This window comes from Puntigrus tetrazona, chromosome 3, assembly GCF_018831695.1.
Source record: "Puntigrus tetrazona isolate hp1 chromosome 3, ASM1883169v1, whole genome shotgun sequence".
NCBI classification, from domain to species: Eukaryota; Metazoa; Chordata; class Actinopteri; order Cypriniformes; family Cyprinidae; genus Puntigrus; species Puntigrus tetrazona.
The window spans coordinates 13,501,485-13,528,827 of NC_056701.1; the positions used below are offsets into that span (position 1 = coordinate 13,501,485).

A 27,343-nucleotide genomic window follows, 5' to 3' on the forward strand; every position below is an offset into this window, starting at 1 on the left:
GAATGTGATGATTTCTAATCCTATTAAGCCTCACACCAGCAGGAAAGTAATTGCATTAGAGTTTGAATAGATGTCAAAACTAACCGCATTCTCAAGCGAGCGTCACGGGAGCGCGAGCCCCGCCTGCAGGGGGATTAGCACGCGCTAAACCTCAGATCCGCGCGCTCTGTCAGGTAACGCCGCAAACACCGTCCACGACTAACCTAAGAGCACAAACAAGGATAAATAAAGCCGTTGCTTTGGTCTAATTTGCGTTTCGCCGCACCAGCCGACAGGTCGCCGTCTGGACGCGCAAGTTTCTACGCGGTGAACTGTCAAGTGGTTTTTTGGTCCGGTACATTTCAGAGTAAATCTGCGCGGTGGGTCGCGTCTTTTGGGTGAGGAAGATGTTCTTCGTATTTGAGAGTGACGGGAGCGCGCGAGACGGAATCGCTCGCGGGGAATGACGCTTCAGACTTTGACCAAGTGTTATCAAGTTAATTACCTGATGGACTAAATGAAGAATGCCGCACGTTTGGGAGTTCATTCTGATTCTCAACATTAATGTCGTCTTTGTAGAAGGTAAACTGTGTTCACGTATGAAAACTCTCTCTCAGGACGCTAAAGATGTTTCACCGCTGACAGCTCTGTTGTTCGCGCAGCGGCGTTTTCATTATGCTGGCATAATGCAGAAACATCCAAAGCTAAACAGATATTAAATTGAATGTGTCATTTGAAAGTGATAGCCTAATTCATCTTGTGCTCGTAAAACAATGCTGGATATTCACTGCCTGAACTGATTGTTTACTGACCGACTAGTTTTATCTGGTTTACGCAGGCTTTTGCTCTTAACGTGGTCTCCCAGCCTAACCAAGATGGTCTTTTGTTGATCTAGCTGGTCTGGCCAATCAAAAAAAAAAAAAGTACTCTCAATCGATCCATTTGACAAGGCTGTGAGACTAGATAGGACCAGCCGGCTATTTTAGGCTGGGTTTAGCTCATGTTTTTTTCCCCTTCTGCAGCAGAGTGGTCATCTCAAAAATGAAAAGATTTTAAATGTAACAGCAGGGATTTGGAGAGAAAAAAAATTGATTCTCATAAATTTTATTTCCTGCATAGCTGTGTTGTTTTCTTGTGTCGCTTGGTAAAAAAAAACATGCCAGTTTTGAGATAAGAATAACCAGGTGTTAGAAGAATATTGCCTTAAACCAGAGTAAGACATTTTGCATGTCTTTGGCATGGTTTGAGATGGCTTTACAGCCTGACTAAGCTGGTCTTTGGGTGGTCCACAGGATCTACCAGCCTGTTCAGTTAACAAGTGTCCGCCCCTTTTAAAATCAGCCAACGTGTCTGAAACGGCGATACCAGCAAACTATCTACTACCAACTATCAAACTATAATTTTTTAAAAGGTTTTCTTCACAGGTAATCATTCTGCAATGAGTGCAAACATCTCATAGTGATATTAAACATCACAAAAAAATTTATTTTATTGCTAAGAAAAATGTGAAAATGAAAAAAAATCAGTGTAAAGAGCTTGTTAGTGAATCATAAGCCTTGGAGTAAAGCTCATGTAGAATCTGTGAGGTTCTCTTCTGTTCTTCTGCACTATTGAAGTACCCAGTTTGTTTTGGCAGTCCAGAGTTTGACGTCATCCTTTCTCCGGGGGACGGGCATCTAAAACACAAACACAAGTTAGATCTTCAAAGAGCTGGATGTGTGCATGAAGGGTTTCTACAGAAAAGCTTGTAATATGTTTGAAAGGAAGTTGACGTGTGATCTGAGGTCAGGCTAGTACAAAGGGGATGACGGCTGAGAGGAGAGAGGGAGAGAGAGAGAAGAAGCTATACCTGGTTAAAAGCGTGAGGTTTATTTTCCTCATTCCAGCCAATAATATCAAAGTGATTCATGCGTGTCAAAAACGTGCGGTGTAAAATAATATACAAGCCCTTTTATGTTCAGCTCAGGAGGAGCGCACCGGGAGCCGCACACAACAGACAGGATATATTGGTATAGCGGGGCTCTATTCAAGTGTCAGCGTTTCGCCAATCTCCCGGCGTATGATTCTCAGCACCTGCACTTACAGCAAATCCTCGCCTCTCGATGCTTCTAGATACTGCAGACTTGTATCCCCAGAAATAGCGGCTTCCTACGACTCGCATAAGCGCAAGTGCACACGCTCCTCATATCTCAGATACAGATGTCGATAAATTGGGGTGGAAGCAAATTGGGCTCCAATCCTCCGCCCCGTTCATGACGGGCACATCAAAGCGACCTGGCTTGAGAGCAGAGCCGTGGTGTGGTGTATTAAAGAGCAGCCCTGAGTGCTTGACTTGGCAGTGGATATGATGCAAGCCGCAGCCTGAAGCCGGAGGGAGAGAGGTGAGGGGAATAGTGATGTGAGATAACAGAGTGAATTCAGAATGCTGGAGTCTGCTGCCTCTGTGACCTACTTTCCCCGCCGACAAGGCCCAGAGCAGAGCATCCAGGATGCATCTGTCGTCGTCATCACACAAATGTGCTTTTTTTGCGTGCAATTAAGCGGTGCTAGGCAAATATTGACTTTATAAATTTGCTTGTTGTTTTTTTTGTTTTTTTGTTGTTGCATCGAGTTCTGCCTCAGAAAGACTTTTTTTTTTTAAATGTACCTTGAAGCAGACAACTTCATCCTCTCATTTGACAGCAGAAACTTCTCTCCACGGGGAGCTGGGGTCTATTACAGGTGTGACTGTATTTTCAAAGAGCAGTGGGTGAGTGATGTGTGAATCTCTTCTTTTCCCGCAGCACAGCCAGTGTCATCAAAGCTGCACGATGGTTGGTGGGCATACAAAGATGTTGTCCAGGGGAGCTTTATACCAGGTAAGCCTTTCAAAAGAGAAAAGAAAACAGTGTGAGAGTATGCAGAATGTGTCTTGTCAAGAGTCATGCTGCTAAGACGCGCAAGATATGCTGCGTTGGATGCGTTATTCACTGAGGCTTTGTGTGTTGACATACAGCACATGAAGCTCCAGGGTTCCGATGAATATTTCATTCTGTTTGATTCACACGTTTAATGTATGTATGCGGTGCGAAGGAGATGATTTAACACAAATCAGGGCGAGAAGTTATTTAATGGTACTTTGCACATGCTGCATCATAATTTAGAGCTTAAATGGGGAGTTTACAGTCCCAACATTTCAACACTAGATTAGTTAGCCTGATACGTTTAAGGTCGCTAAACGATGCAAGCAAGATAGAGATTTTAAAGGTGAACTTTAAGGCTGAAATATGTCGATTTTTTTAAATTTTTTTTGTTGTGTGCAAATAGATAGCATAACCAAACAGAAATGTGTGCAGAAATAATGATTAAAAAAAATAAATAAAAAACTTCCCCAGACAGACGGTTAGCATTTTTTTCAGCAAGGCTCAGTAAAACATTTATAATGTTATCAAAAAAATCTATTTATTTTTAACTTTTTATTCAGCACAAATTCAGCAAATCCGCATATTAAAATGATTTCTGAAGGATCATATGACTCTAAAGACTGGAGTAATGATGCTGAAAATTCAGCTTTCAGCAATCCCAGAAAAACAATTAATAAAAAAATATTAAAATATAAAATATTTATTTTAAATTACAACAGTATTTATTTATATATATATATATATATATATATATATATATATATATATATATATATATATATATATATATATATATATATATATATATATATATATATATATATATATATTAATTTTTATTTTTTTTTTTTTTTTTTACTATATTTTACATTAAATAAATACATCTTTAATAGGCATAGGATACACATTTAAAAATCTTTCTGATCCTAAACGATTTTGTCTCAAACTAAATTCCTGGTGGGCCACAGCTCTGCACAGTTTAGCTCCAACCAGCTCCAAATCACACCTGCCTGGAAGTTTCCAGTGATCCTAAAGACATCAACCAGCAGGTGTGTTTAATTAGGGTTGGAGCTAAACTCTGCAGAGCTGTGGTCCTCCAGGAATTGAGTTTGAGGCCAATGTCCTGAACCTATAAATGTTACTATGTCATGCGCGACATTTTTATAGGATTTGCTGGCGTCAAACTTGTAGAACTAAGCAGAATAGCTTTAAATCAAATTAGCTAAAATATATAATAACTGAACGTGCAAGAGCAGAACACTGAATGGTGGATGAATGAATTCTTTCCATATCTTGTTCTGCGGGCGCAGATCCCGTGTGGGCCTGGTTATAGCTTAATCTATTTTTACAGCTTGTGGTCTCAACTGATTAATGCATACTATTGCAGTAGAGGTCTGAGACACTTTATGAGTTTTATTCGTAGTACTTCATTATGTAGTCCGTCAGTGTAATGTATGTAGCCAGCAAAGGAGGTCTTTGTACACTGACAAGGACTGTAATGGTAATTTCCTTTTAGTATACTTAAAAGCTTTTAATAGACATTATATCTATAGGGGACAGATCCATACAGTTTCTACTTATTCATGAGAAAGGGACTTTATTTCCAAAAAAAAGTGATGCTTGATCTACTTACAAGGACATCAATCTGAGTTGTAGGGGATATCAAGTAGGCCCTATAGCAACTCATAAATATATGTATTGCACATAAATTTACCTCTTTATTAAGTGTTCTGCAATGGAGAAAAACTCTCTGGATTTATATTGTGTAAATGTCCTTGAGACTTAAAAAGGACTGTGAAAGAAAGAAGATGAGGAAGCATTCAAATAGCAAACGTCATCCCTTTCGCAGAGCGTGTCTGGGTTCATTTCAAGACGGTCCTTAGAAGAAAAACGCTCTTTTGCTTGTCCAAATGGGTCGAGAACACTAAAGGCTATAGTTTAGTAGTAATCCTTTAAACATAAGTGTTTCCCTGAAGCACTTGTGATGCTTTCCCTTGTTAAATAACATATCAGTTACAGTTAAATCTAAACTTATTGTAAATCATGAGGCATGTCAAGTGTGGATTTCCACAGCACCAGATGTAACAAAAAACCGAATGTCTGTTTTCTAAACCTGTTTTCTGGCCCCGCCCTCGAACCGACATCATTGGTTTAGTCGCTGTTGCTGTTGTGTTCTTGTGGTTGGATGCTTAAACAAATCAATGTTTTGAAAGCACCGCAGAGACACAATGTTTACACTTTTCAATTTAGAGAATCAGCTTGACAAATTGGCTTCTTTATAGCTGTCTCTGCATATTAAGATGCGATAGGAGAAAGTATTTAACATTTGGGGGGAAAAAATTCGCACATCAGCTTTAACTGTAAAGATTGATTCATCATACTTACAACGGGAAAAAAATGTAACTCTCACTCACTTTGATCATGCCAGTCGCACAAATTAGCTTATATATCTTACAATAAAAAGAGACCAATTTAAGTTTAGGAGGAAGAACCCATTATCATTTTCTAATTTTGTTTTATCAGTTGAATGTGATGCTCCGAAAAAGTCTCATGATTGACGCGCATTGGCTATTTTCAGTCATGGACTTCAGTTCACTCCAGTGAGAGAGAAGAACTTTTCTTTAACGCGTGCATATTCATGAATGAATATTTCAGTCCTGTTTTTGGCATGCACTCATTATATGCTTACATAGCTGTGGCAGGAAGTTTCTACATTGTTAATTGCAAGAGAACATCTCTTCTGTTCTCCTGAGGGTTTCGCTGAAGCAGCTACATGACATGTTCTACTTTTGAAATTCATGTTGATAACTCGTCTCGCTTGCGCTAAAAACAACACGCTATGTTTCGCAAACAAAATCAGAGGGTATTTTGGGGTCAGCAAGTTTGTTTCTGCATGGATGGATTCAATTCATCAAAACTTGCAGTAAAAAGTTCCATTCATCAAAGAATCCTAAAAAAAAAAAAGATAAATGGTGAGCCTGAAGAGTCTACGCTCTAAACCTCAACTATGTAAAGTGCGGAGATTTAAAAATAAGCCATAATTAAGTGCTGGTTTGACGTTTCAGGTGATTGCATTTATGTGCTACTATTAGCGAAGCTGAAGAAGCAGTTCACCATTATACTGTGATTTAAATGTATATGTTCGGCTCTCTCCCATCAGCACTTGTGCTTCGGGGGATGAACAAACATTGCGTAAGCAAATCCGAACAAACAAAGCCACTCCTAATTCCTTTCTCTTCATCTGGAAAACTGCACCGTTGAATAAACTCTCAGATGCAGAAATTGTAAAGCCAAGAGAATGTGTAAAATGTAAATATTTGTAGCATTAAAATGTGCCTCCCCAATGTAAGACTTTACGCAACTTTCGGTGTGATGTAACAGCAGTGTTCATCCTCTTGTTGTACTGTACGCTGTTCGGTTGATGTCTTTGTCCCCTGTCATACCTAAAAAGCACTTTGAGAGAGTTCTCATTAATGTATTGAACCCAAAGCCAAATCTGGCACAGATCCCTGAGGATGAGGGTGCCATCTGTCTACCACTCATCAATTGCTACAGCAAAATCACTATATCACTCTGGATAGGACAGACTGGTAACATCAGAGCTCCAAATGCTCTGCGGACCTAAACAGTGGATTCAGAATGAGTTTAGCTAAAAATACAAACAGACTCAGTGGGACCTCAAACATAAATTCAGGCTGCTGTTGTTTTTTTATTTTTGGATTCATGGCTTCTTTTGTTGTGTGTTTTTTATTTTTATTTATTTATTTATTTTTTGTCTGTCTTATTTGCGTTCTGCGACGTTATAGTGAATGGTTTTTATTTTTTTCCTATGCATTCTCCAGATGTCCTGTCTGGCAGTATGTAAGTTTGGTGAGATGAGCAGGTAAAAAAAAAAATCGATAAAAGGGGCGTTTTTCTTTACGGCGGCAACAAATGCATGCGTACATCTATCCACTGAAAATACTTCGTTTTTTTTGTACTTCGTTACTTCCCAGCTCTGGTTATTAAATATAATTAGTTGTTATATTATCAGTAATTGTTATTTGCCGTTAATAGAAATAAGCCAGAAAGTATTTGCTATATCACAGTTTGTATGGAAGAATACTGGAAGTATGGTATCAGAAATACTGTTGGTGTCCATCATCAAATCTCCCAGGATTTTAATATCAGAGAGGGTGGAATCATTACATTTTGTTTTCATGCTTTTGGTACAAAAAACACCCTGACATATGGTTACAGTTACAGTTTTTGTTTTTATCTTATTCAAGAGTATACTTTTTTGATATCTCACATTTTGAATTATAGTCTGAGCCTACTTCTAAATAAGCACAAATGTGTTCCTCCCTCAGTTTTATAAGCAGTTGCATATTCTGTCTGTCCTTGACATTTAAGAAAGCACCTAGAGAGACATTTAAGAAGTGAAAAAATAAAAACCGACTCGGCGTAATGAGCTCAGTAGCTGTTAGGATGCCAGACAAAAGCAGGATTACACCTTTAGTTAGAACACGGGTTTGGAAACAATCATTTATTTAGGTCACTGTACAAAGAGATGCTGAAAATATATACAAATACAGCGTAAATAGCTTTCATGCATTCGAAGGAAAAGGAGCTTGTGTTGTACCACAGCTGTCTCGCATAGCATAATCTTTGTATCTAATGTGTTTTCGCTCTTTCTAATTTAATACGGCAACACATCACGTAGCCCGGTCCGGTTTCACTCCCACTGAGCTGGACATGATGAGAGGAGAATCAGGCCAGGGGATCACTCGTACATGCTGAATAAATCTGTTTATAATCTCAGCCTATGGGGACTAAAGGTGATACTCTTTACATTGAAGCGCCCAAGCTATTGTTGATCTAATGAGGATGACGTGGCCGCTGTGGAAGTCGGGGTCACAATATCATCTGCTTTCACGTCACTCTCCCGTCACTCACGCTAGATGTTCCTGTTAATTTGTTTTACTCATTGTATTTACTCACTATCATGTTGCTCCAAACCTTGCATGACTGATCCTTCTGTGGAAGATATTTTGAGAAATGTCTTTTGTTTGCTTGTTCCTGTCGAAACAATTGAATTTAATGGCCTCCAACATTGTTCGTCTTCCAACATTTTACAAAACATTCAGTGTCTCACAAAATAAAGAACGGTTTAGAACGACATAAGGGTGAGTAAATGATGACAGAGATCTTATTTTAAGCACAGGTGCTGGCGATTCTCCTTAACCTGTCATGCTGATTTTAAACATGATAAATGAAGTTTGAGGTTCAGTGCACACTAATATAAGTCATTCCAATAAGCTATAAAGTTGTTTACTGTTCTAGGACTGTGAAACATCTCAGAGAATAAATTAATCATATAAGGTCAAGTATGTCCTTTGGCTGTGTGGCTAATGTGACTAATTCCATCTGTTTCGTCTTGTTTTGTTTTTTTTTTTCGTGAGTTTGTTTTTGCGAAGCAAATCGCATTAACATGCAGTTCTTTCATTTGGATGCACGATAATGACCTCGTTTTCAAAAGAGAAGCGGTACCGCGTCTGGTAATTAAGTGTTAAAATTGATTGCTAGTCAAAAGGTTGTCTCAAAGGATATCAACCACCAGATCCGAACTCAAAAATAACATCACACCATGGTTGGGGCTTATGGAGGAAATTTGGGATGAGCAATTTGAGATAATCCCAAACATATCCCTCTCCAATCAGATCATGACCCATTACAAAACGACAAATGCTGCAGTCTGCAGCTGAAAATTAAAGCTAATGCTCTGAACTTCACTTTTGTGTTTCTGTTTTGTTAGTGCCATCTTTCTGGGGACTAGTGAACACTGCTTGGAACCTGTGCGCGATTGGGAAGAGACAGTCGCCAGTCAACATCGAAACCAGTCGAATGATTTTCGACCCTTTCCTCAATCCGCTACGGCTCAATGCAGGGCAACGTAAGGTAAGTACTGGAAAGGATAAAGCTCTTTCTTAAAATATCACAGCATATGATTGACTGTTGCATCATAATCCTTTCTAATAATATCTGTTTTAGCTCATAAAATAGCTATTTTGGACATGTTATTGGAACTGCACATAATTCACTTCAGCCCACTGTCCCATAATTCACTAGCATTTTGACAAGATCAGGTCACACGGCATAACCCCAGCTTAACAATCCATTTGTAAAACCTAATCACATACTGTATTTACTTCTTTGGTTTGTTGCTGAGTCTTAATTCATTGGATGACTTTCTTATACATCTCTGTTGGCCAATGAAGCGACTCCTCAATTATTTTTTGCCAAGAAACAACAGTGAAGCTTTCCAAATTAAGCCTTTGAAGATGGCTAATGCTCCACGACTGTTAGTTTGTTACAACGCTGCTGTAATGAGATCGCTAATTCTCTCCAGCATGCAAAATTGCTTGCCATTTGCTTTCAATAAGGTGCACCTGCAGTCAGTCGGCAGATTAGTGTGACTGAACTCATTTGCCAAACGCAAATCCAGTGTTTGGTTATCGATGGTTGAGGTACATCAGATATCGCTCTGACCTCTGAAGGGATTCAGGCGGTTGTTGTCATACAGATCTTGAGCACTAAGGGGGATTTATTCCACAGAGCGGGAGGGAAAGGAAGGAGTTAATTCCTCATTTAACATCCTGTTTTATGATTAATGCTGCTGTGCATCTGCTGGGGGAGATTAGGCAGGCTCACCATCTGTGCTGACAGGGGCTGTCAGTGAAGAATTCTCCAGTGAAGCTCCAAGAGGTTGTGGTTATGGATGATATAGCGTAGTTCATCTTCGCTCAATAATACATTAGTACTACCCTAGACTTAGTCAGGAGCTTGAAATAAAAGTGTACTGCTGTTTTCCTCTGGAGGTTTTTCTGCTCTTATTTTCGGGAGACCCAATTACATTTATGTATGCAATGCTCCTTTGAGCTTGTTATGACTGTGCTTTCTATGTGGGGAGTTGCATGTTATTCCTAGAGAAAATTCCATTGGAGACCTAAATGTTCTTCATGAATTCAAGTCCGTTTGTTTGGTTGGTGGCATTGCTTACCGGAGGGCTGTTAAATAATGGAATTTATGCATGGAAACTCGAGGCTGTAATGGAAAAGTTTATGGTCTCTTTTAGATGGACTAGCTATATATGTGACTTGCAAGCATTCATTTATGCATTCGAGTATCGGATTTGCTTGTTCTTGCTCATATCTCTCGAGCTCAGGGAACGCGAGGTATAGGTCAAAAAATGAAATAAAGTGACATAGTGAGTTGCAGTTGTGAGTCGGGGCGGTGAGATACAGTGTTTTATTGTACTGAGGTGTTAAAGAAAGTTTTTGTGCGATGAAATAAAATAAAAATGTTCGAATTAGAAATGTTTCCTTTCCAGCTCAAAAAAGTAAGTTTAAGCTGAAGTGTTTTTTTGAAATAAATAAAAAATAGACACATTAAAACAACAAAATGATAAAAATGGCAAAACGCACGATAATCTGATCATACAAAAAAACCCATTTCAAATATTTTTATGTACTTAATAAATGTTTATACAATTATATTTGATTTGAAGTGCTACAAAAATGACACTGGTGAGATATGAAATTGTCATTTAAAAGAGATAAAGAGATTGTGCCATTATGGGGTATAACAGCTTGTCTTTAGGGCAACACACTCAAAGGGACAGCTTTCCACTCTCTTTACCCCTAAAGGGTGCATAATACAGTAAGAGTACTTATTACTACTTTAAGGCACCAATATGCACCCTTAAATATGTTACAAAGGCATCCCTTTGAGGGTACTGCAATTAGTGAGGGTACTAATTGTACTTAACGTATAATTTATGCACTTTTTTATTTTTCTGACAGTACGTGTGACATAAAATCACAGTCACATTTTCCTTTCTCTTTTTTTTTGAGGTGGAAATAGGCTTCTGTAGTCTCTTTGACTTTTGGTGAACAGTTCTGATTAATGCTGTGAATAATGAGTGTCACCCCTTGTACTGTAGTTCAGCTTAAGTTGCCATTTTTATTCTGAATTATTTCAGGGCTACAGTTCAAAGTGATCTTAATTACCTCTTGCTAAGAATTCATCCAGATGAGACGTCAGGCTAAATGTATTGCTCATTCTCATGTTCCTGAGGGATCAGCAGTTCTTAAACTGTCTCCAGATCACAAATGAGCCAACTATATTCAGCTAATTTGAAATCTCCCGTTAGAATAGAGTCTTGAGCGCTCTCACAGCTGTTTACAAAGATGTTCTGATCACTGGGGTGCCTTAATAAGACACTTTCTGGTCTCAATTAGAAATCCTAAGCAGCAAAGTTATCACAAAGTGAAGACAAAGCATTCCAGGTGTTGTTTTCCATTTATAGATTCTTGTTTTTTTAGCTTCGATGCTTTTACTTCATAATCCTATCTCAGCAGTTGCACCTGATAACCACGTTTGCCTAGAAAAACCTCAGCCTATCAGAATCAAAGAGTCTATTATATTCGTGCCTGTTTTTCCAGGAATTTCCTGTGCAAGAGGCACAACGTCCAACAGCGCGTATAATGCCTTTTAGCCTATCCAGGTGAAAACTGCTTCACCTTTGTCCTCCCAAATGTACTCGCTGTAAACACAGGACTAAACGAAATACGATTTTATCAAGAAAGGTCAGAAACGAGAATCGCAGAAAACATTTGATCTGTAAGATAATTCGGCGTAAGGTTTACTTTGAAACTTTTTTTCTTTTCTTGTAAAACAAACTGCGTTATTTCCAGCTTGTTTACAGAGTAGGTTTGTTTTTCAGGTCAGTGGAACAATGTATAACACGGGCCGCCATGTGTCCCTGCGCCCAGACAAGTCACACCTGGTGAACATCTCTGGAGGGCCACTGAGCTACAGCTACAGGCTGGAAGAGATTCGGCTTCACTTTGGCGCCGAGGACAGTCGGGGCTCCGAGCACCTGCTCAACGGCCAGGCCTTCCCTGGAGAGGTGAGGCAACATAGAGTCTGGAAATGCATCACTTCTGTGGGATTCAATTAAACCTGTCTTCCTTCAAAGGCCTGGATAGGCCGACAAACCCTTGAAGTGCTGGCACTGAAGTTAATGAAATAGGCAAAATTTTGAAGTTGGTGCCTTTTATCGCATCAGTTTTGCACGAGAGGAAAGACAAAAAAAATACTTCCCTGAAACCATTTTCTTTGGTTTCAACATGAAATAGAGTTAAACAAAGACCACAATGAGATCTTATTTGAGCAGATCAGAGAGAAATATTCCAATCTCAAGTCAACTGTTGCGACTTACACTGGAGTGATAAATTTGTGATTTCCCACAAAATGTGTGCATTGTACAGTGTCACTGAGTTCGCCATAATAAAATCTTTTTATTCAGGATTAAAGGCCAAAGTCAGGATTATGGAAATTCCTATCTTAAGACGTGATTGTGCTTTAAGAAGTGACTAAATAAAAACCGTAAAGCAATGGGTCATCTTCCAGATTGCACAGTCGGATATAAATTGGTCTTGTGCTGGAAATGTGCATTTTTATAGTCAGGAAAAAAAACCCATCCATCACACAGGTGCTTCTTAATGCTTTTGCGGAGCCTAGTTAATTCAGCTATCCAGGTTATATATATATTAAGGAATGAAATTATAGCAATGTTACTATTATTGTTTTTATACACAAATTTTAGGTTAGTAAGTTTTTTTATTCTTTTATTTGACAAAGATGCATAAAATTGTCCAAAATTCAAATTCCACAAAACTGTTAAGGAGCCAACAGCCGTGGAGAGCATAAGAGACTTCTTTAAAAGTGTAAAGAACTGTATGCGTATGCGTGTGCGTTTATACCAATGTTTTTTTTTTTCTCTATAAGAAATCAAAATGTAATCTAAATATTCTGTTCTCTGCTGTTGAGACTCTCATCGTTGACTCTCGTACTGAAACAGAGCAAATGATTTTTAATGTACAAGAAGAGCCAGCTTGTCAAGACCACCCGTCTGCTACAGAAATATCAAATCATTTTAATGAGTTTACACTTTACCTTTTTGTGGGGTAAAGATGTGCAGCCCTCTCTGATCCTCACCTCACCTCTGATTTCACTGAAGTCAGCAGCTTCACTTCATTTTCCTAATCCAAATGAGGTTATATGGGTAGCAGCTTTCCAACAACTTCATTTTGAAGCTGACAAGCAAGCTCATTATAACTGATGACTGAAGCATATTTTCTAATGAGTTCCAATGCAATTTTGAGCCACTGAAAATTAAGCAGCAGCTTTCCTGGCTTCCATCTCTCTGCTTTCATTGAGCTGCACTGAAAGAACGATAAAGCAGGATGGAGGAGCATTGAGGAGCTTCGTAATGTTCCCATTAACAATTCATTATCAATTTATACCCGACATACAGCAAAATATTTATACGGATTAATGTACTGACCCTCATTACTGTGTCGCACGAGATTACAAGCAGACACAATGGTAGTTAATGGGGTTATATGCAGTCATATACATATAATGCATGGGCATGTTTAATGCATTATGCTTTTTTTTTTTTTTTTTTTTTTTTACCAAAGTATATGGCTGCCAGATATACAATCACAATGTTTTGGCCCCTTTTCACACTTAGCAGGTGTTTGTTATCCAGGGTGTTTTATTTCCTACTGGAAGTCACACTTCTTTTTTTCTTTTCACAGGTGCAGCTCATCCATTATAATCAGGATTTGTATTTAAATTACAGTGATGCCGTCCGGAGTCCTAATGGAATAGCAGTTGTTTCTATCTTCATGAAGGTTAGTAATCTCAACTTCTACAAATTTATACAACAATCATTTGTTAATTAGCCTTAAATTGCACACACACACGCATTATATATATCTAAAAAAAAATTATTATTATGTATTTATATTTAAAAAAAAATAGAAATGTTAAACATTTATTTTCATAAATGAACAAAATGCATTAAATGAACAAAAGAGAAATATATATCAAATCAATATTTTGACCATCCTTTGCCTTCAAAACAGCAGCAATTCTTCTGGGTACACTTGCACATAGTTTTTGAAGGAACTCGGCTGGTAGGTTGTTTCAAACATCTTTGGAGGATTAACCACAGATGTTCTGTTGATGTAGGCTTTCTCAGATCCTTCTGGTTCTTCATGTAATCCCAGACACACTCGATGATGTTGAGATCAGGGCTCTGTGAGGGCCGTGCCATCCGCTCCAGTACTTCTTGTTCTTCTTTACGCTGAAGATAGTTCTTAATGACTTTGGCTGTGTGTTTGGGGTCATTGTACTCTTACAGAATAAATTTTGGGCCAATCATACGCCTCCCTGATGGTATTGCGTGATGGATAAATATCTGCCTGTATTTCTCAGCATTGAGAACACCATTAATCCTGACCAAATCCAAACTCCATTTGCAGAAATGCAGCCCCAAACATTTAAGGAACCTCCATCATGCTTCACTGTTGCCTGCAGACACTCATAATTGTACCACTCTCTAGCCCTTCGACGAACAAACTGCCTTCTGCTCCAGCCAGATATTTCATACTTTGACGCATCAGTCCAGAGCACCTGCTGCCATTTTTCTGCACCCCAGTTCCTATGTTTTCGTGCATACTTGAGTCGCTTGGCCTTGTTCCCACATACAATTCTTCCATGAAGACCACTTCTGGCCAGACTCCTTCGGACAGTAGATGGGTATACCTGGGTCCCACTGGTTTCTATCAGTTCTGAGCTGATGGCACTGCTGGACATCTTCCAGTTTCAAAGGGTAATAAGCTTAATGTGTTTTTCATCTGCTGCACTAAGTTTCATTGGCCGACCACTGCATCTACGATCCTCAACGTTGTCCGTTTCTTTGTGCTTCTTCAAAAGAGCTTGAACAGTACATCTTGAAACCCCAGTCTGCTTGGAAATCTTTGTCTGGGAGAGACCTTGTTTATGCAGTATAACTACCTTGTGTCTCTTTGCTGTGCTTAATCTTTCCATGAAATGAAACTGAATTTGTCTTTTGTTCGCTCACTTTGCATTTTTTTAAAATAAAACAATAATTATTTAGATTTCTGAAAGTATTCTATGTTTACAGCATTGTTTCTCACAGAAACACACACACACACATATATATATATATATATATATATATATATATATATATATATATATATATATATATATATATATATATAAGCAATCTTACAATCCATAATTAAAAACTCGAAACATATTATGTTATAAACTAATAGAATTGATTCCTATGTTTTTGTTCGGTTTTTCCTCCGTTCTAAAAATCTAGATACTTTAATGACGGGTAATACACACACAAAAAGGACTGCAGTATTCTGCATCAGTTGTTTCATATCATCTACATTCATTATGCATCAATGCTGCTCATGTTTCTTGAAGGAAACAAACAATTCCTTTTTAAGCAATTCCTCATAACATTTAAATTATTTATATGAATCTAAATGATTTAAAACAAAGTTTACCCAATGACAAACAAGAGTCATATTTTTGATGGGTGCAAAATGAATAAAATACATTTCTGAGAAGACTCTCTTGGGCAAAAATGTGCATTCCAGACCAGAGAAATTTTTAATGACAGCCAGAATGCAATATAACCACAAAAAGATTTGTATTGTTTTATTTAAATTCATATCTTCATTGTTAATCATCAATATTGCAATATCTTATTGTGTGTGCATTCTGTGCTTATAGGTGTGGAAAAAAAGACCCAAGATGTACTTAATGTTCCTAATTCCTACGTTAATTCTTAAAAATAAAATAGTTCTACCTTAAAAAAAGCTCTATGAAATATGTTTAAATTATTGCATAAATTGTTCAATATTTTTGTGAGATAATTAAAGGTAATGCAGAGGTCTTGATGCCTTGAACTTTGCACACACATGATGGCTAACGACAATGTAAATAAATCTGGCAAATGGTCAATCCGTATTAATTATTCATGCCCCAGTGCATGCTGGGAAAGGCAAGAATGAGATTGAATGAACCACTAATCCATTTTTTCAGAGCAGGCCTATTAGAGCTAAAAATAAAATGCTGCTCTGGAATTGCTTGTGTTTCTGAGAGTTCAGGACATTTAATGTACTTTTATAAGGTATATCAATTATTTTTTTTATTTTCAATCGCTTTTTTTATTTTTTAAATATGTCTTAAATTTGCTGACACTTTATTGTACTCTACAGCTTAATTATACATTTAAGTATTGAGTAATATTAATCAACTACATGTATTTAATATATGGTTAGGAACAGGGTTTGGCTTATACTACGTTTCGTGTAATTATGTATAATGTATTGTAATTATAAAGTATATGTAACGTGTAACAAAGACACCTTAAAATAATGTTATCGAAAATTTGAATGAATTCGCTTTAGAAAAACCGCAAACCGAGTTTTGTCTTGAATTTTTTTTTTTAATTAACCACTAAAGTGCGATAATGGTGGAGATTCCTTGGCATTTAACCTCGTCACACAGCATGGCACGAACAGACTCGCAGGTCTCAGCGTGAGTCGCCTCCCTGACTCTGTGAATCGTGACTGCTGTGTAAATTGGGGCAGAACTGCCACAGTTCAGATGAAGGTGTTGCCGTATTGCAGCCCCCTGTTCACTTTCATCCGGATCGCGGTGATCGTGTTGACGGGGAATCTCCAGCATTCTGCTACTAATGAAGGCACATGGATGAAAGCCATTCATCTTCAGTACATGCGAAAAAAAAACACGTCCAGATGCCCCTAGAATAAATTCTACTAGACTATTATTGATTATGCTTGTGATATGGTGAAGCCGTAATGAAATATCTCAGCAGTAAGTTAACGGTCGTGTCATTTGTGATTAATGCTTTCAACAAAAACGTGTTTTATGAAACTCTGCTTTTTCATCAGAAAAGCTGCAGATGTCAGGCTTTAAGTAATGTTTTCTTTCAAATTTGACTGTTCAGATTTCAGAGCCTACAAATGCATTTCTAAACCGCATGCTGAACAGAGAGACCATTACGAGGATTACCTATAAACGTAAGTGTCTGCAAAATACCCATGTCTTTGTTAATATCAGTGGCCCTGGGAGCTCTCTTTCAAACTCATTCATTTTTAAAAGTTGCTTTTCTTGGCGTTAAATGAATTCCATACTTTTTTTTAGTAACGTTAAATTGAATCTGTATTAATATTGTTAACATTAAATTACATTCGATTGAAAACCACTCTGTATGTCAAGTGGTTTCCACGGTCGGAGAGTGAAATATTGCTTCTGCAAGGCCTTCATAACTCTTAATGAAAAAAGACAGGGAAAACAAACTTGGCTTTGTATTACCACCTGGTGGTCCTGGATAAGAAGTGATGTTTAATTTCTCTCAGCTTTGCCATCAGAACAAAAAAAAAATAGTATTAGTGATCAAAACATCATAAATGTATGGAATGTCGACAGCTTATAGCGATGAAAGCTGTTTTTTTATTGTAAGCGAGCGTGAGATTCACCTCATCCCATTGACTGTTTCGTGTCTTTTCAGATGATGCATACTTACTGATGGGGCTCGATATTGAGGAACTGTATCCCGAAACCTCCCGTTTTATCACATATGAAGGGTCGATAACTATTCCACCGTGCCTTGAGACAGCAACCTGGATTTTAATGAATAAGCCAATTTACATCTCGCAGATCGAGGTGAAATGCTGAAATCCCTTTCAAATCTTACAAAGAGCTGTTTTCGTTTATTACACTCCTGTGATGGCAAAGCTGATTTTTCAGCAGTCATTACTCCATTCACATGATAGGTTTAATGCAAACATTATTGAGTGTTGAGTGTTAATGCAAAGTGAATGAGTGAAAAATATTATTTTTGAAGTTGTACTATTATATATGATATGATATTATCACGATCCTCTATAGTATGTCAGAGACAAAGGGGTGCGGAGACGAAATACTAGTAATGCCAGGAACACACACACACACACACACACACAGAGCAGGCAGAGACTATTCTATTACTATTACCAGTATTATTATTATTATTATTATAGATCCACTGGAAGCAGACGAGTCCTCTGCACAATCTGACTCTGCTGCAGCCAACACAATAGTGTATCTCAGACACACTACATCCCCGTTTAAAGCGGCTTTGACACAATTCGCATGGTAATAAAGCGCTATAAAAAATAATTGTGTCTTGATTTCAGATGCAGTCCCTTCGTCTCCTCAGCCAAAACCAGCCCTCCCAGATCTTCCTCAGTATGGGTGACAACATGCGGCCGACGCAGCCACTGCACCAGCGCTGCATCCGCACCAACATCAACTTCAGTCAGAGACGGGACTGCCCTAACAACCGCGTGCTGAGGCCCCAGTACAGAGGTCCGTGTCGCACTTCCCGTCAGTAACAGATGCAAGCTTTGTGTCACAAACACACTGCCGCATGCATGCTGTGCGCAATAAAGCTAATTAGACACTCACCATTATTGCTCTTGAAACAGATGGAAATTACACATTTGTCTTAATGAGCAAGTCTTGTGCTTCACAAAGAAAGTTATCTGACAGCACGTTCTCTGCTTCTATTTTCAGTGAATGAATGGCTTCTGAAATAACAGCTTGACTTGAATTAGTTACTACAACAATCTGGGAGCGACTGAAGAATATGGCCGACAGTCCATGAAGAAAACGTCTCAACAGAGGACTCTTCAATAATAATAATTAAAAAAAAAATATATAATTACTTTTATACTTGTTTATATGTTTATAACAATGTATGTCCAAGACATTGAAAGCAGTTGCTTAGAGTATTCAGTCAGACAGGACTGGTTCTCAGTGACCCTGGCTCTTGAGGTAGCGTCTGCTCTCATTCTTTGCATCTGAACAGCAGGTGCAATCAAGCCTTGTTGCAGCGAATGGAAATCCACCTTTGCTCTACGCACAGGGATTTAAACTTTACTTTGACACGAGGCAAACGAAAGGATTTCAAGCCTATATCTTGGACTATTCGAAGCATGTTGCCTTCTCTACGTAAGTGTTTACAGTGCTAAATTAATTGAGTGATATCTGCCCAATAAATCTTTGAAGTGGTCATGGTGAATTTCTCTCTACTTTTTTTTTTTTTTTAATTACGTTTTTGAATCATGGGCATCACGTAGATGTGGGTATCAAGTTGATGCCAGTGGCTTGTCAATAAAATTCATGAATAATTCAGTCTGTTGAATAATTTGATAAAAATGTTGATACGGTGCTCAAGCTTTCAGTTGAATTATATAATGGATTTATGATATGAATATTTATAGGGTGGTGAATGTGTAATAGAGTGTGTGTTAGAGAAAACAGACAAATCTGGTCAGATTTAGCATCAAAAACTGCTATTTTTTTGTTGGATCTAACAAAATAATAAGCATTTAAATAAATACAGCATTTTTCAAATGCCTCATTTCTTATAGTTGAATGGTTATCATTCTATGTCATATTTTTTTTATATATATTCTGATGAAGCATATTTAATAAAATAATGCACTAACAGTTATAAAACTTACTGAAAAGAGACATTTAATAGAGAACTGTCTTAAAAATCTGGCACATAGTGACAAAAATGTTTTAAATGACATACTACAGTACAAAGAAAGGGGTCTCTTATGATGTTTAATGTTTTTGAAAGACATCTCTTATACCCATCTAGGCTGCACATGGTTGGTAAAAAATTAAATAAAAATACGTAAAGCATAACTGTAGATATAATAACAATTTACAATGAATGTTTCCTATTTTTAGTGTATCACATATGTACCCTATATATGAGGTTGGGCATTTTTTCTAAATCTAACAAAACAGGGCAGATTTCGTTGCTAAATCGGACAGAAGGAGGAGGTTTGGGCGAACGCATTATCTCTCTAGCGTCTGGTCAGTACAGTACTAGTTTATGGTCACTAGGGGGCAGAAATGTGCTAGAAAATCAGGTCAGATGCAGCTCAAAATGTGTCACATCCTGGCGGAGCAGCATTGAGGGAACAAAGGAGCTGGGGGTGAGTGCTCGCTAACCTTGTGCTTTTTATTCCGCGTTACTGGTTTCCACCAACAGCCTTTTATCCTTGTCATAATATATGATATAATATAGCAAACATGCACAGTTCTTTGACAAGTATTGCGATTTGAATATTTTAAACGGTTGTCCGACTTTAGCTGTTAACGTTGTAACGTTAGCCCGCTAGCTAATGCTGTTTCGATGACAACGGGCTGCGTTTGTAAAATATTAAAAGCTTTTAAAAACGTCGAACACCGCATAAATAATTCAAAAAACATGTTCTGTCTAATATGCGAAACTAAATTATATTTCTCAAGATATCTGTGGTGTTACTCAGTTTGCGTTAGCCAGTTTAATTCGTTGCTATTTTGCATGTTAGCATCTTCGCCGACTCAAATTTAACTTAACGTTATCTTCTCGGGATGCTCATAGCTCGCCAGGTACAACACCTTTACCTTATATTTTGTGTTAATAATCACTATTTCTTGTTTTTCCCATGCGGCTATGGTTTTAATTCATTGGTCACCAAATACAGCTCTTAGCGAGCTGCAAGCTCTCTAGCCTCATTGTGTGCGCCATTATCCGCATTGAGTCCAGGCATGAGATCCATAAACAATATCCTTTTTTTTTATTATCTTGATGGACATTATTAAACAAGCATATAAACGGTGGTCAGTTCAACCGAACGTTGTCTCGAATTTCATATTTAATGCTAAACATGTGAGTGTGTTATTGTTTAAGCCCACGACTTGATCATAAAACAGGTTGAAATAATGGTGTTTGCAGCTCGATCAAGCTATGTTTGTTTTTGCACACATTGAAAGCATGCCTATTCGTCTAATAAGTTTTTGCCCTATTGCAGAACCAAATGATGGGGATAGCCTGATATCCTCAATCCTACAAACAAGATGTCAAGTAAGAGCACATTTCAACTGATTGATTAGACCACTTTTAGACCCCCTTGAAGCCCACCTATCAGATATTCAGTAATGATTTTATTAAATGCTTTACCATTGAGATATTTGATATTACTATTTCCTCTAATCTTTGAATGTGTAAACATGGGTTAGTTTATCTTGACGTAATTGACAATAACATTTCTGGTGTGGCTTGATTTATATACATTGAACTGATGCAGCTGTGACGAATAAGTAGGCTTTACCACTGATTATTAATTTTTGATTCTTTTGAAAACTGTATTAAGTCTTTCTCCCCCATTTCTCTCGTGCAGAGCGGCCACCCTATGCCCCAGCCCCCACCCCAGCCCCACAACAGTAAGTAAACTCAACATGCCAATCATCCATATGGCCCCTCCCCTCCATCACCCAAACATGTACCATAGATTTCTTAGAGATGAGAGGAGAGGATTGTGGGAAGGACACAGTATCACATGGGGTGGCTTTTGCAATTTTTTTTTTAATGCAGTTTTACACTTTTACGAGTGCTATCATGAGGCTCTGTCAATCTATTCTAAGGATGCCACTTAATTGAGGCTCTGAAAGTGTTTAATGAATAATCATAAGGGCTACATGAAGCGGAGGGGATCAATAATTAGGTTTTCTGTGATTGAGGGAAAAAAAAAAAAAAATAGAAAAGGATTAGTTTAATTTTTACTAGAATGATTGCGGCGGTTTTGTCGTCAATATGTATATAACAATAATAATGTAACTTTGGATCTTTGTGTGTGAACCTTTCTTTTGGAGATGACTGATTTGGGGAAAAACTCAAAAAAAAGTGTGTGTTTTAATTTATCAGGAGTGTAAATGAACAGTGCGGTGCTTCACTCTGAAACCCTCAACACCTGTTCATTTCTCAGGAGAATCACAGACTTTAAGAATTAAATTTTTAGGTTTTTCATAAATTGAGTTTTTCATACTGCAATTATTAGGTTCTGCAGCCTTAACTTTATAGACTCTTGAGATGTTAAACTTTCTTGGATATCCATTAAACACTGTTTGGAGCATTAAGTGTGTGAGCCCCCTTTTATGCTTAGGATTTCACAAATTATTTAAATCATTCATTAAAATAGAAACGAAGAACCCTTCGCAGTAATATAGCATTGATGCTTTGCTCCGTACGCATCCTTAGAAATCTTGAATCCCTTAACGGTTGAAATATTTGATCCAAATCCCAGTTAATTACTTTTAGTGTCCCAGAACTGTTATTTTTGTCAGTTTTGAGACTGATTATTCAGGTCACACGCCGCCGAGAGATTTGGCTCAAATACTCGCGATCTCAATCCCTAAAGTTAACGAAGCCTTTTAGCACCTCATTACGTCCCACCACCACCACCACCCATAGTGCCTGTGGCTTTGCTACAAATGGATGTAGAATAATGCCAGGGTTGTGCTGCTATCAAAGATTGCTGCTTTTTGCATGTTTTATGCAAATCATGACAGAAAACGAAAGCAGGTTCTCTCCTTTTCATTTTTTTTGTCCCTTCCTCCCTTGTTTGTGTCATTTCTCATTCGTGTTTTGTCTCATTTGTCTCCATCAGCAAATGCCCACCACCCCTGGGTTTGTGGGGTACAACCCATACAGCCATCTGGCCTACAACAACTACAGGCTGGGAGGGAACCCCGGCGGGAACAACAGGGTAATGGTAGGACCGGTGCCAACTAGGGCCCTAGCGACAGCCGAGGGACTAAAAGCCCAGACGAGAGGACGCTAAAGCTAACTGAATATGAAATAGAGTGAAATGCTTTGCTCTTACACTGTACAGACTCATTTCATAGAGTTGAAGGTGTCTGTCGGGTAGTCGAGTCTTGGGTAGTTTTGTAGCTTTTAACTAGTAGCTTCCATGGTCTTCATGCTTCTGGGAAGCACTCACTCGCTGTAGCGTCTGGATGGGTGTGATTGACGCAGTATGAAACGTAGCTTCTGAGTGATTGCTTCTCAGAACCGTTCCCCCTTTCCCCCCGTCGGCCATCTCATCACCTCATCATGCACAAGAGCTAACAGCCGTCCACTCGCATGGCTTTAGATGCCCGTGCCAAATGCAGGAACTTGGCACGGCTTCTTAGCAAGCTTGAGGCATTTTAGCTGTTGGCTGGCTTCATCCAAACCTCTGCAGAATCATTTTCAGGCGTAAAGGACGGTGGCCTTCTGTCCAAAAGAGCTTAATGCATGGCCTTGTCAGGTTAATGTTAATGTGCTGTATTTGGTTTGCCATTTAGGTACGTCTCCCGCCCCCTTTGCCAAGCACTTCACACTATCATCGTTTCTTTCAGCCGTGCTTTTTGCCTCCTGTCTCTTTCTTTCCATAGTGCTCCATTTTGACAGTTCACTGTTTTCTGTGATGACCACGTGTGCCCTTCATGATCTCTAACGCCCCGCGTGGGCTTCTTTCCTTCTCCCACAGAACTCCTCAGGGATCACCGTTCCTAAGCCGCCCAAACCGCCCGACAAGCCGCTGATGCCCTACATGCGGTATAGCCGGAAGGTAAGCAGGAAGGTAAGACACCCACGGTGTCTGCTTTTACTGCTTGTAAATTGAGGAGAGCGCTTCTGCAATCAGCTGGAAGGCTGAGGGGAAGTCAGTGGTCTGATTGCTCCCCTTCAGATGGTAGACCCCAACATGGCTTCATTGCTTTCTTCTCTTCAACAAGGCTGGGAAGCTGACATCTATTTCCGGTTTATTTACTTGAGAATAAAATCTATATGCTCATTTCCTTTCTGTTGTGAGCAAAAAGTCTTTTAAAAGATGAATGTAAAGCAGTTAGGTTTGTTAGTGCTACCTGAACCCATAACAGATGACAAATTTTGAGATTTTACATTTCAACACTTTGTTTAGATCCTAAACAACGATTATTTTTTTCCTCTCCTGTCCTGCATTCATGCTTTAGTTTCGCGTAGAAAAGTAGGCAAAGCTTGGTGCTCTATCCTTTTTGGGAAAATGCAACCCTCTCCGTCCAGGAATCCACACTGCTCCGTCGACTTTGAACTGACACTTGTATCTTCTTAGGTTTGGGACCAAGTTAAAGCCTCTAATCCTGACCTGAAGCTATGGGAGATTGGGAAGATCATCGGTGGCATGTGGAGGGACCTCACTGATGAGGAAAAACAGGACTATTTAAACGAATACGAAGCCGAAAAGGTTTGTCTTTTTCACTTTTTTTTTTTTTTTAGTACCTTCAGTAAGATTCCAGAAAAGTTAAGCTCTAAGCTCTATCTCCCCACAGATCGAGTATAATGACTCTCTGAAGGCCTACCACAACTCTCCGGCCTACCTGGCGTACGTCAACGCTAAGAACCGCGCGGAGGCTGCTCTAGAAGAAGAGAGCAGGCAGAGACAGTCGCGCCTAGACAAGGGCGAGCCCTATATGAGCATCCAACCTGCTGAGGACCCTGATGGTGAGATTGACGCCTTAATGGCACCTTTGGATGGCGAAAACCTAAGTTGATGTTTTATTTGAATAAAACTTTTAATATAAGCACTAAACATGGTTTAAAAATGTTGAATTTCGTATTTCAGTGCTATTGTGGCTAATAAGGACAAAATGAGAATAGTTGTTCACTGTTGATTGCATTAGTAAATTTTGAAATGAACTAAGATGAATAAATGTATTGTTCATTCTTAGTTCGTTTTGAAGTAATTAACTAAAACCTTTTTGTTACCAATATTATAATATAAATTCTGTCCAGTTTACTTTCAGCAAAAGTTTGGCTATTTTAATTGATAAAAGCATCTCTTCAATGCAAAAAAGTTCAATAAAATAATCATTACAAAGCATTTTTGCCCAAGTGCATCCAGAATTTTTGATTTTGGTTCCAGTCCAGAATTCATTTCAGTGCATCCCCAGTAAACAGTTGAGCGACATACGGAGCACAGCTCACAGAAGATTGACTTTCAAACCAAGCAGCTATCTGTTGGTTCTACAGCAGTTCTCTCCGACCCACTTAAACCTGTTGTGAAGCTTTTTCCTTATGCTAAATTCCAAGTTGCATGCATTTCTGCTAAATGACTGGATTCCACCCATGAAAAATTGCTGATTAATGGTGAATATGTGCAGCTAAAGGAGTAATAATGGTAGGTGTTTTACTGTTACCATTTAGTAAAAAAACATATTCCGAAGCAGTTTTTTTGGGGAGGGTTTTCCCGGAGAGACATTAGTCAAATACCTGTAGAGAATCTTCCTCCAGCAGTTTCACATCCCAAATTACCTAACTTTTTATTTTAACTTCGTTAAAATGGGTGTTTATAATGGTAGCATTTTTTAAAATTGCTTTTAGCACGTGCCAGGGGTTTAAATATAACAATTATTTTTTTTAGATATAAATGTGTATTGCATGTATTATGACCTTGTGGGAAATAAACTACCAGGATCGTTCTTGGAAATAGTTGGCATCTAAATTCTTAAGTATATAATGAAGCCATTCAGATTTTTTTTACAAGCCTCCTGCTGAGAAGTAATTATCTGAATAATTATTTCCAGATAATCATCTGAATGGCACTATATTTTAAAAGGAAGTTCTAAAACTTGTGGATTTGAGAAAAAGGCACTTTGGTTGTGTTCTCTATTTCTTTTAAATACGAACTGTCTGTGTAGACTATGATGACGGGTTCTCCATGAAGCATATAGCGGCAGCTCGTTTCCAGAGAAACCACCGGCTCATCAGTGACATCCTGAGCGAGGTTGTGGTGCCTGATGTTCGCTCCGTGGTGACCACTGCTCGCATGCAGGTCCTCAAACGCCAAGTCCAGTCCCTCATGGTGCACCAGGTATATGATGAGCATGTCAAACACACAAGACCCAAAGCTCAAAACGTATACTTTAATCACTGTACCTTGATTTTCAAACAGAGAAAGCTTGAAGCAGAGCTGCTTCAAATTGAGGACCGGCACCAGGAGAAGAAGAGGAGGTTCCTGGAGAGCACCGACTCCTTCAATAACGAGCTAAAACGGGTGTGAAATTCGGTTTGATCGCTGAACTAATAACTTTTGCGTTTAGCCTGAGCTCAAATGCCAAACGCGCTGCCAGTGATTGATGTGCGGTTTGTGTTTGTGTAGCTGTGCGGTCTGAAAGTGGAGGTGGACATGGAGAAGCTGGCAGCTGAAATGGCTGCTGCAGAGGAGGCGGCTCGCCGGAGGGCCGAGGAGAGGGAGCGGGAAGCAGCGGAGCAGGTGGAAAGAGCCGCTCAAGAAGAGCAGCAGCCTGCCGTCGGCTCTCAGGCCAATGCCAACTCTGAACAAACCTCTGCCAGCGAGGCCAAGGATGGAGAAGACAAGCCCACTCCTATGGAGACGGGTCAGGCCTGCACCGTTATGTTCTCTAACGTTGAATAGTCAACAATAAATGGAGTCAAAGATGTTTGACTGTGGTGTCTGTTCTGCAGAGTCTCTGGCTGAAGCTTCTGAAGGATCTCAGGAGGCCGAGCAAGGCGCCCCGGCTGCAGCAGGAGATAAACCGGCCCAACCTGAGCCAGCAGAGGGCGCTACAGACGAGGGCACCAGCGATAGCACTGCTCCATCTGAGAGCAGCTCTGGACCCCCAGCAGAACCCCAGGCCTCAGACACCCCTGAAGAGCGGCTGCCCGCCCCGCCACAATAACATTCATTTACAAAAGCTCACTTCGCTCTGTGTAAAGTCATGTGTCCTCTAGGATTTGTAATCCTATGACCTGCCACGGTGAACGGTGAAAATTTTTTTTTTTCCTTCTCCCTAAATGTTCTTACGTGAATTGTTTTGGAAGGACAGCAGAATCTTGGTTGTTCCACACACATTCAGTCAGGCACATTTACTCACATTTACTTATCCTAACCCTGATGTTAAGAGCCTTTTATGGCCATTTAAAAAGCTGTTTTATCATTGTAAAGAGAGCAAATGTTGAGTAAAATGTAATACATCCTGCAGTCACCAATTTTTATTAAAAAAAAATTCCAAAAAGCCGAAATGCAAGGTTATTTACCGTCACTTACCATGTTTTATCTATCTGTGGCATGATGGTATACCTTTTGTTTTATTCTTTCACAGCTTAGTTGAGTAGTCTGTGGGCTGTAGTTTTTTTTTGTTTTTTTTTTACTTCAAAATAAAGCCATGCTAGCGCTCATGATTTTTCCATTGCAAAAGATTGACCACACAGAACAGATATCTACATGGAATGGTATTACATTAAGCCTCTGGATTATTGTTTTTGTATTGTTGGAAGGCATTCCCTCAATAAAGTGATTTCTATGTCTGTTTTAAACAAATGCTCTTTTGTCTAGTGGTTTATGGTTTGTTATTTTTACTTGTTGGGATGTCTGTATAACTTGCATTGCATTACATTACTGATAAAAATAGTTTCCTAACGACTCCAACTACTGTCATTAAAAGCAAAATCTGGAAAACATGCTGATGGGGGAAAAAAAAGTGTAAAACTTCATAAAATCAATTTCTGGATCTAAATCGTAATTTGAAGCCCATTCAACTCTGACTCGTCCTGTAGCAGAATCCATTTAAAATCAGTAGTGCTTTGTTTCAGTCAGTGGATAAGCACATTATATAAGTTCCAGATACAA

The 27,343-nt window shown here is 38.8% G+C and overlaps 2 protein-coding genes across 6 annotated transcripts; both read left to right on the top strand.

The window, feature by feature from the left end:
• Positions 1-119: 119 nt before the first annotated feature.
• ca10b (carbonic anhydrase Xb) lies at positions 120-18,905 on the top strand. Its single transcript, XM_043229520.1, has 9 exons — positions 120-561; positions 2,763-2,837; positions 8,677-8,819; positions 11,647-11,832; positions 13,529-13,624; positions 16,795-16,867; positions 17,359-17,513; positions 18,026-18,197; positions 18,405-18,905. The coding sequence occupies exons 1-9, from the start codon at positions 504-506 to the stop codon at positions 18,425-18,427; spliced, it is 981 nt and encodes a 326-aa protein (XP_043085455.1). The 5' UTR covers positions 120-503; the 3' UTR covers positions 18,428-18,905.
• An 825-nt stretch (positions 18,906-19,730) lies between these two features.
• Positions 19,731-27,034, top strand: smarce1 (SWI/SNF related, matrix associated, actin dependent regulator of chromatin, subfamily e, member 1). 5 transcript variants are annotated; one of them, XM_043235209.1, is made up of 11 exons: positions 19,731-19,843; positions 20,705-20,757; positions 21,074-21,116; positions 22,340-22,444; positions 23,204-23,296; positions 23,807-23,938; positions 24,024-24,195; positions 25,392-25,564; positions 25,646-25,747; positions 25,853-26,090; positions 26,179-27,034. In XM_043235209.1, the coding sequence occupies exons 4-11, from the start codon at positions 22,343-22,345 to the stop codon at positions 26,391-26,393; spliced, it is 1,227 nt and encodes a 408-aa protein (XP_043091144.1). In that variant the 5' UTR covers positions 19,731-19,843; positions 20,705-20,757; positions 21,074-21,116; positions 22,340-22,342; the 3' UTR covers positions 26,394-27,034. The 5 variants fall into 5 exon arrangements, with proteins under 5 accessions (XP_043091144.1, XP_043091145.1, XP_043091146.1 ...); XM_043235210.1 differs by having other exon boundaries at positions 22,340-22,438; XM_043235211.1 differs by having other exon boundaries at positions 19,732-19,843; positions 23,204-23,284.
• Positions 27,035-27,343: the final 309 nt, after the last annotated feature.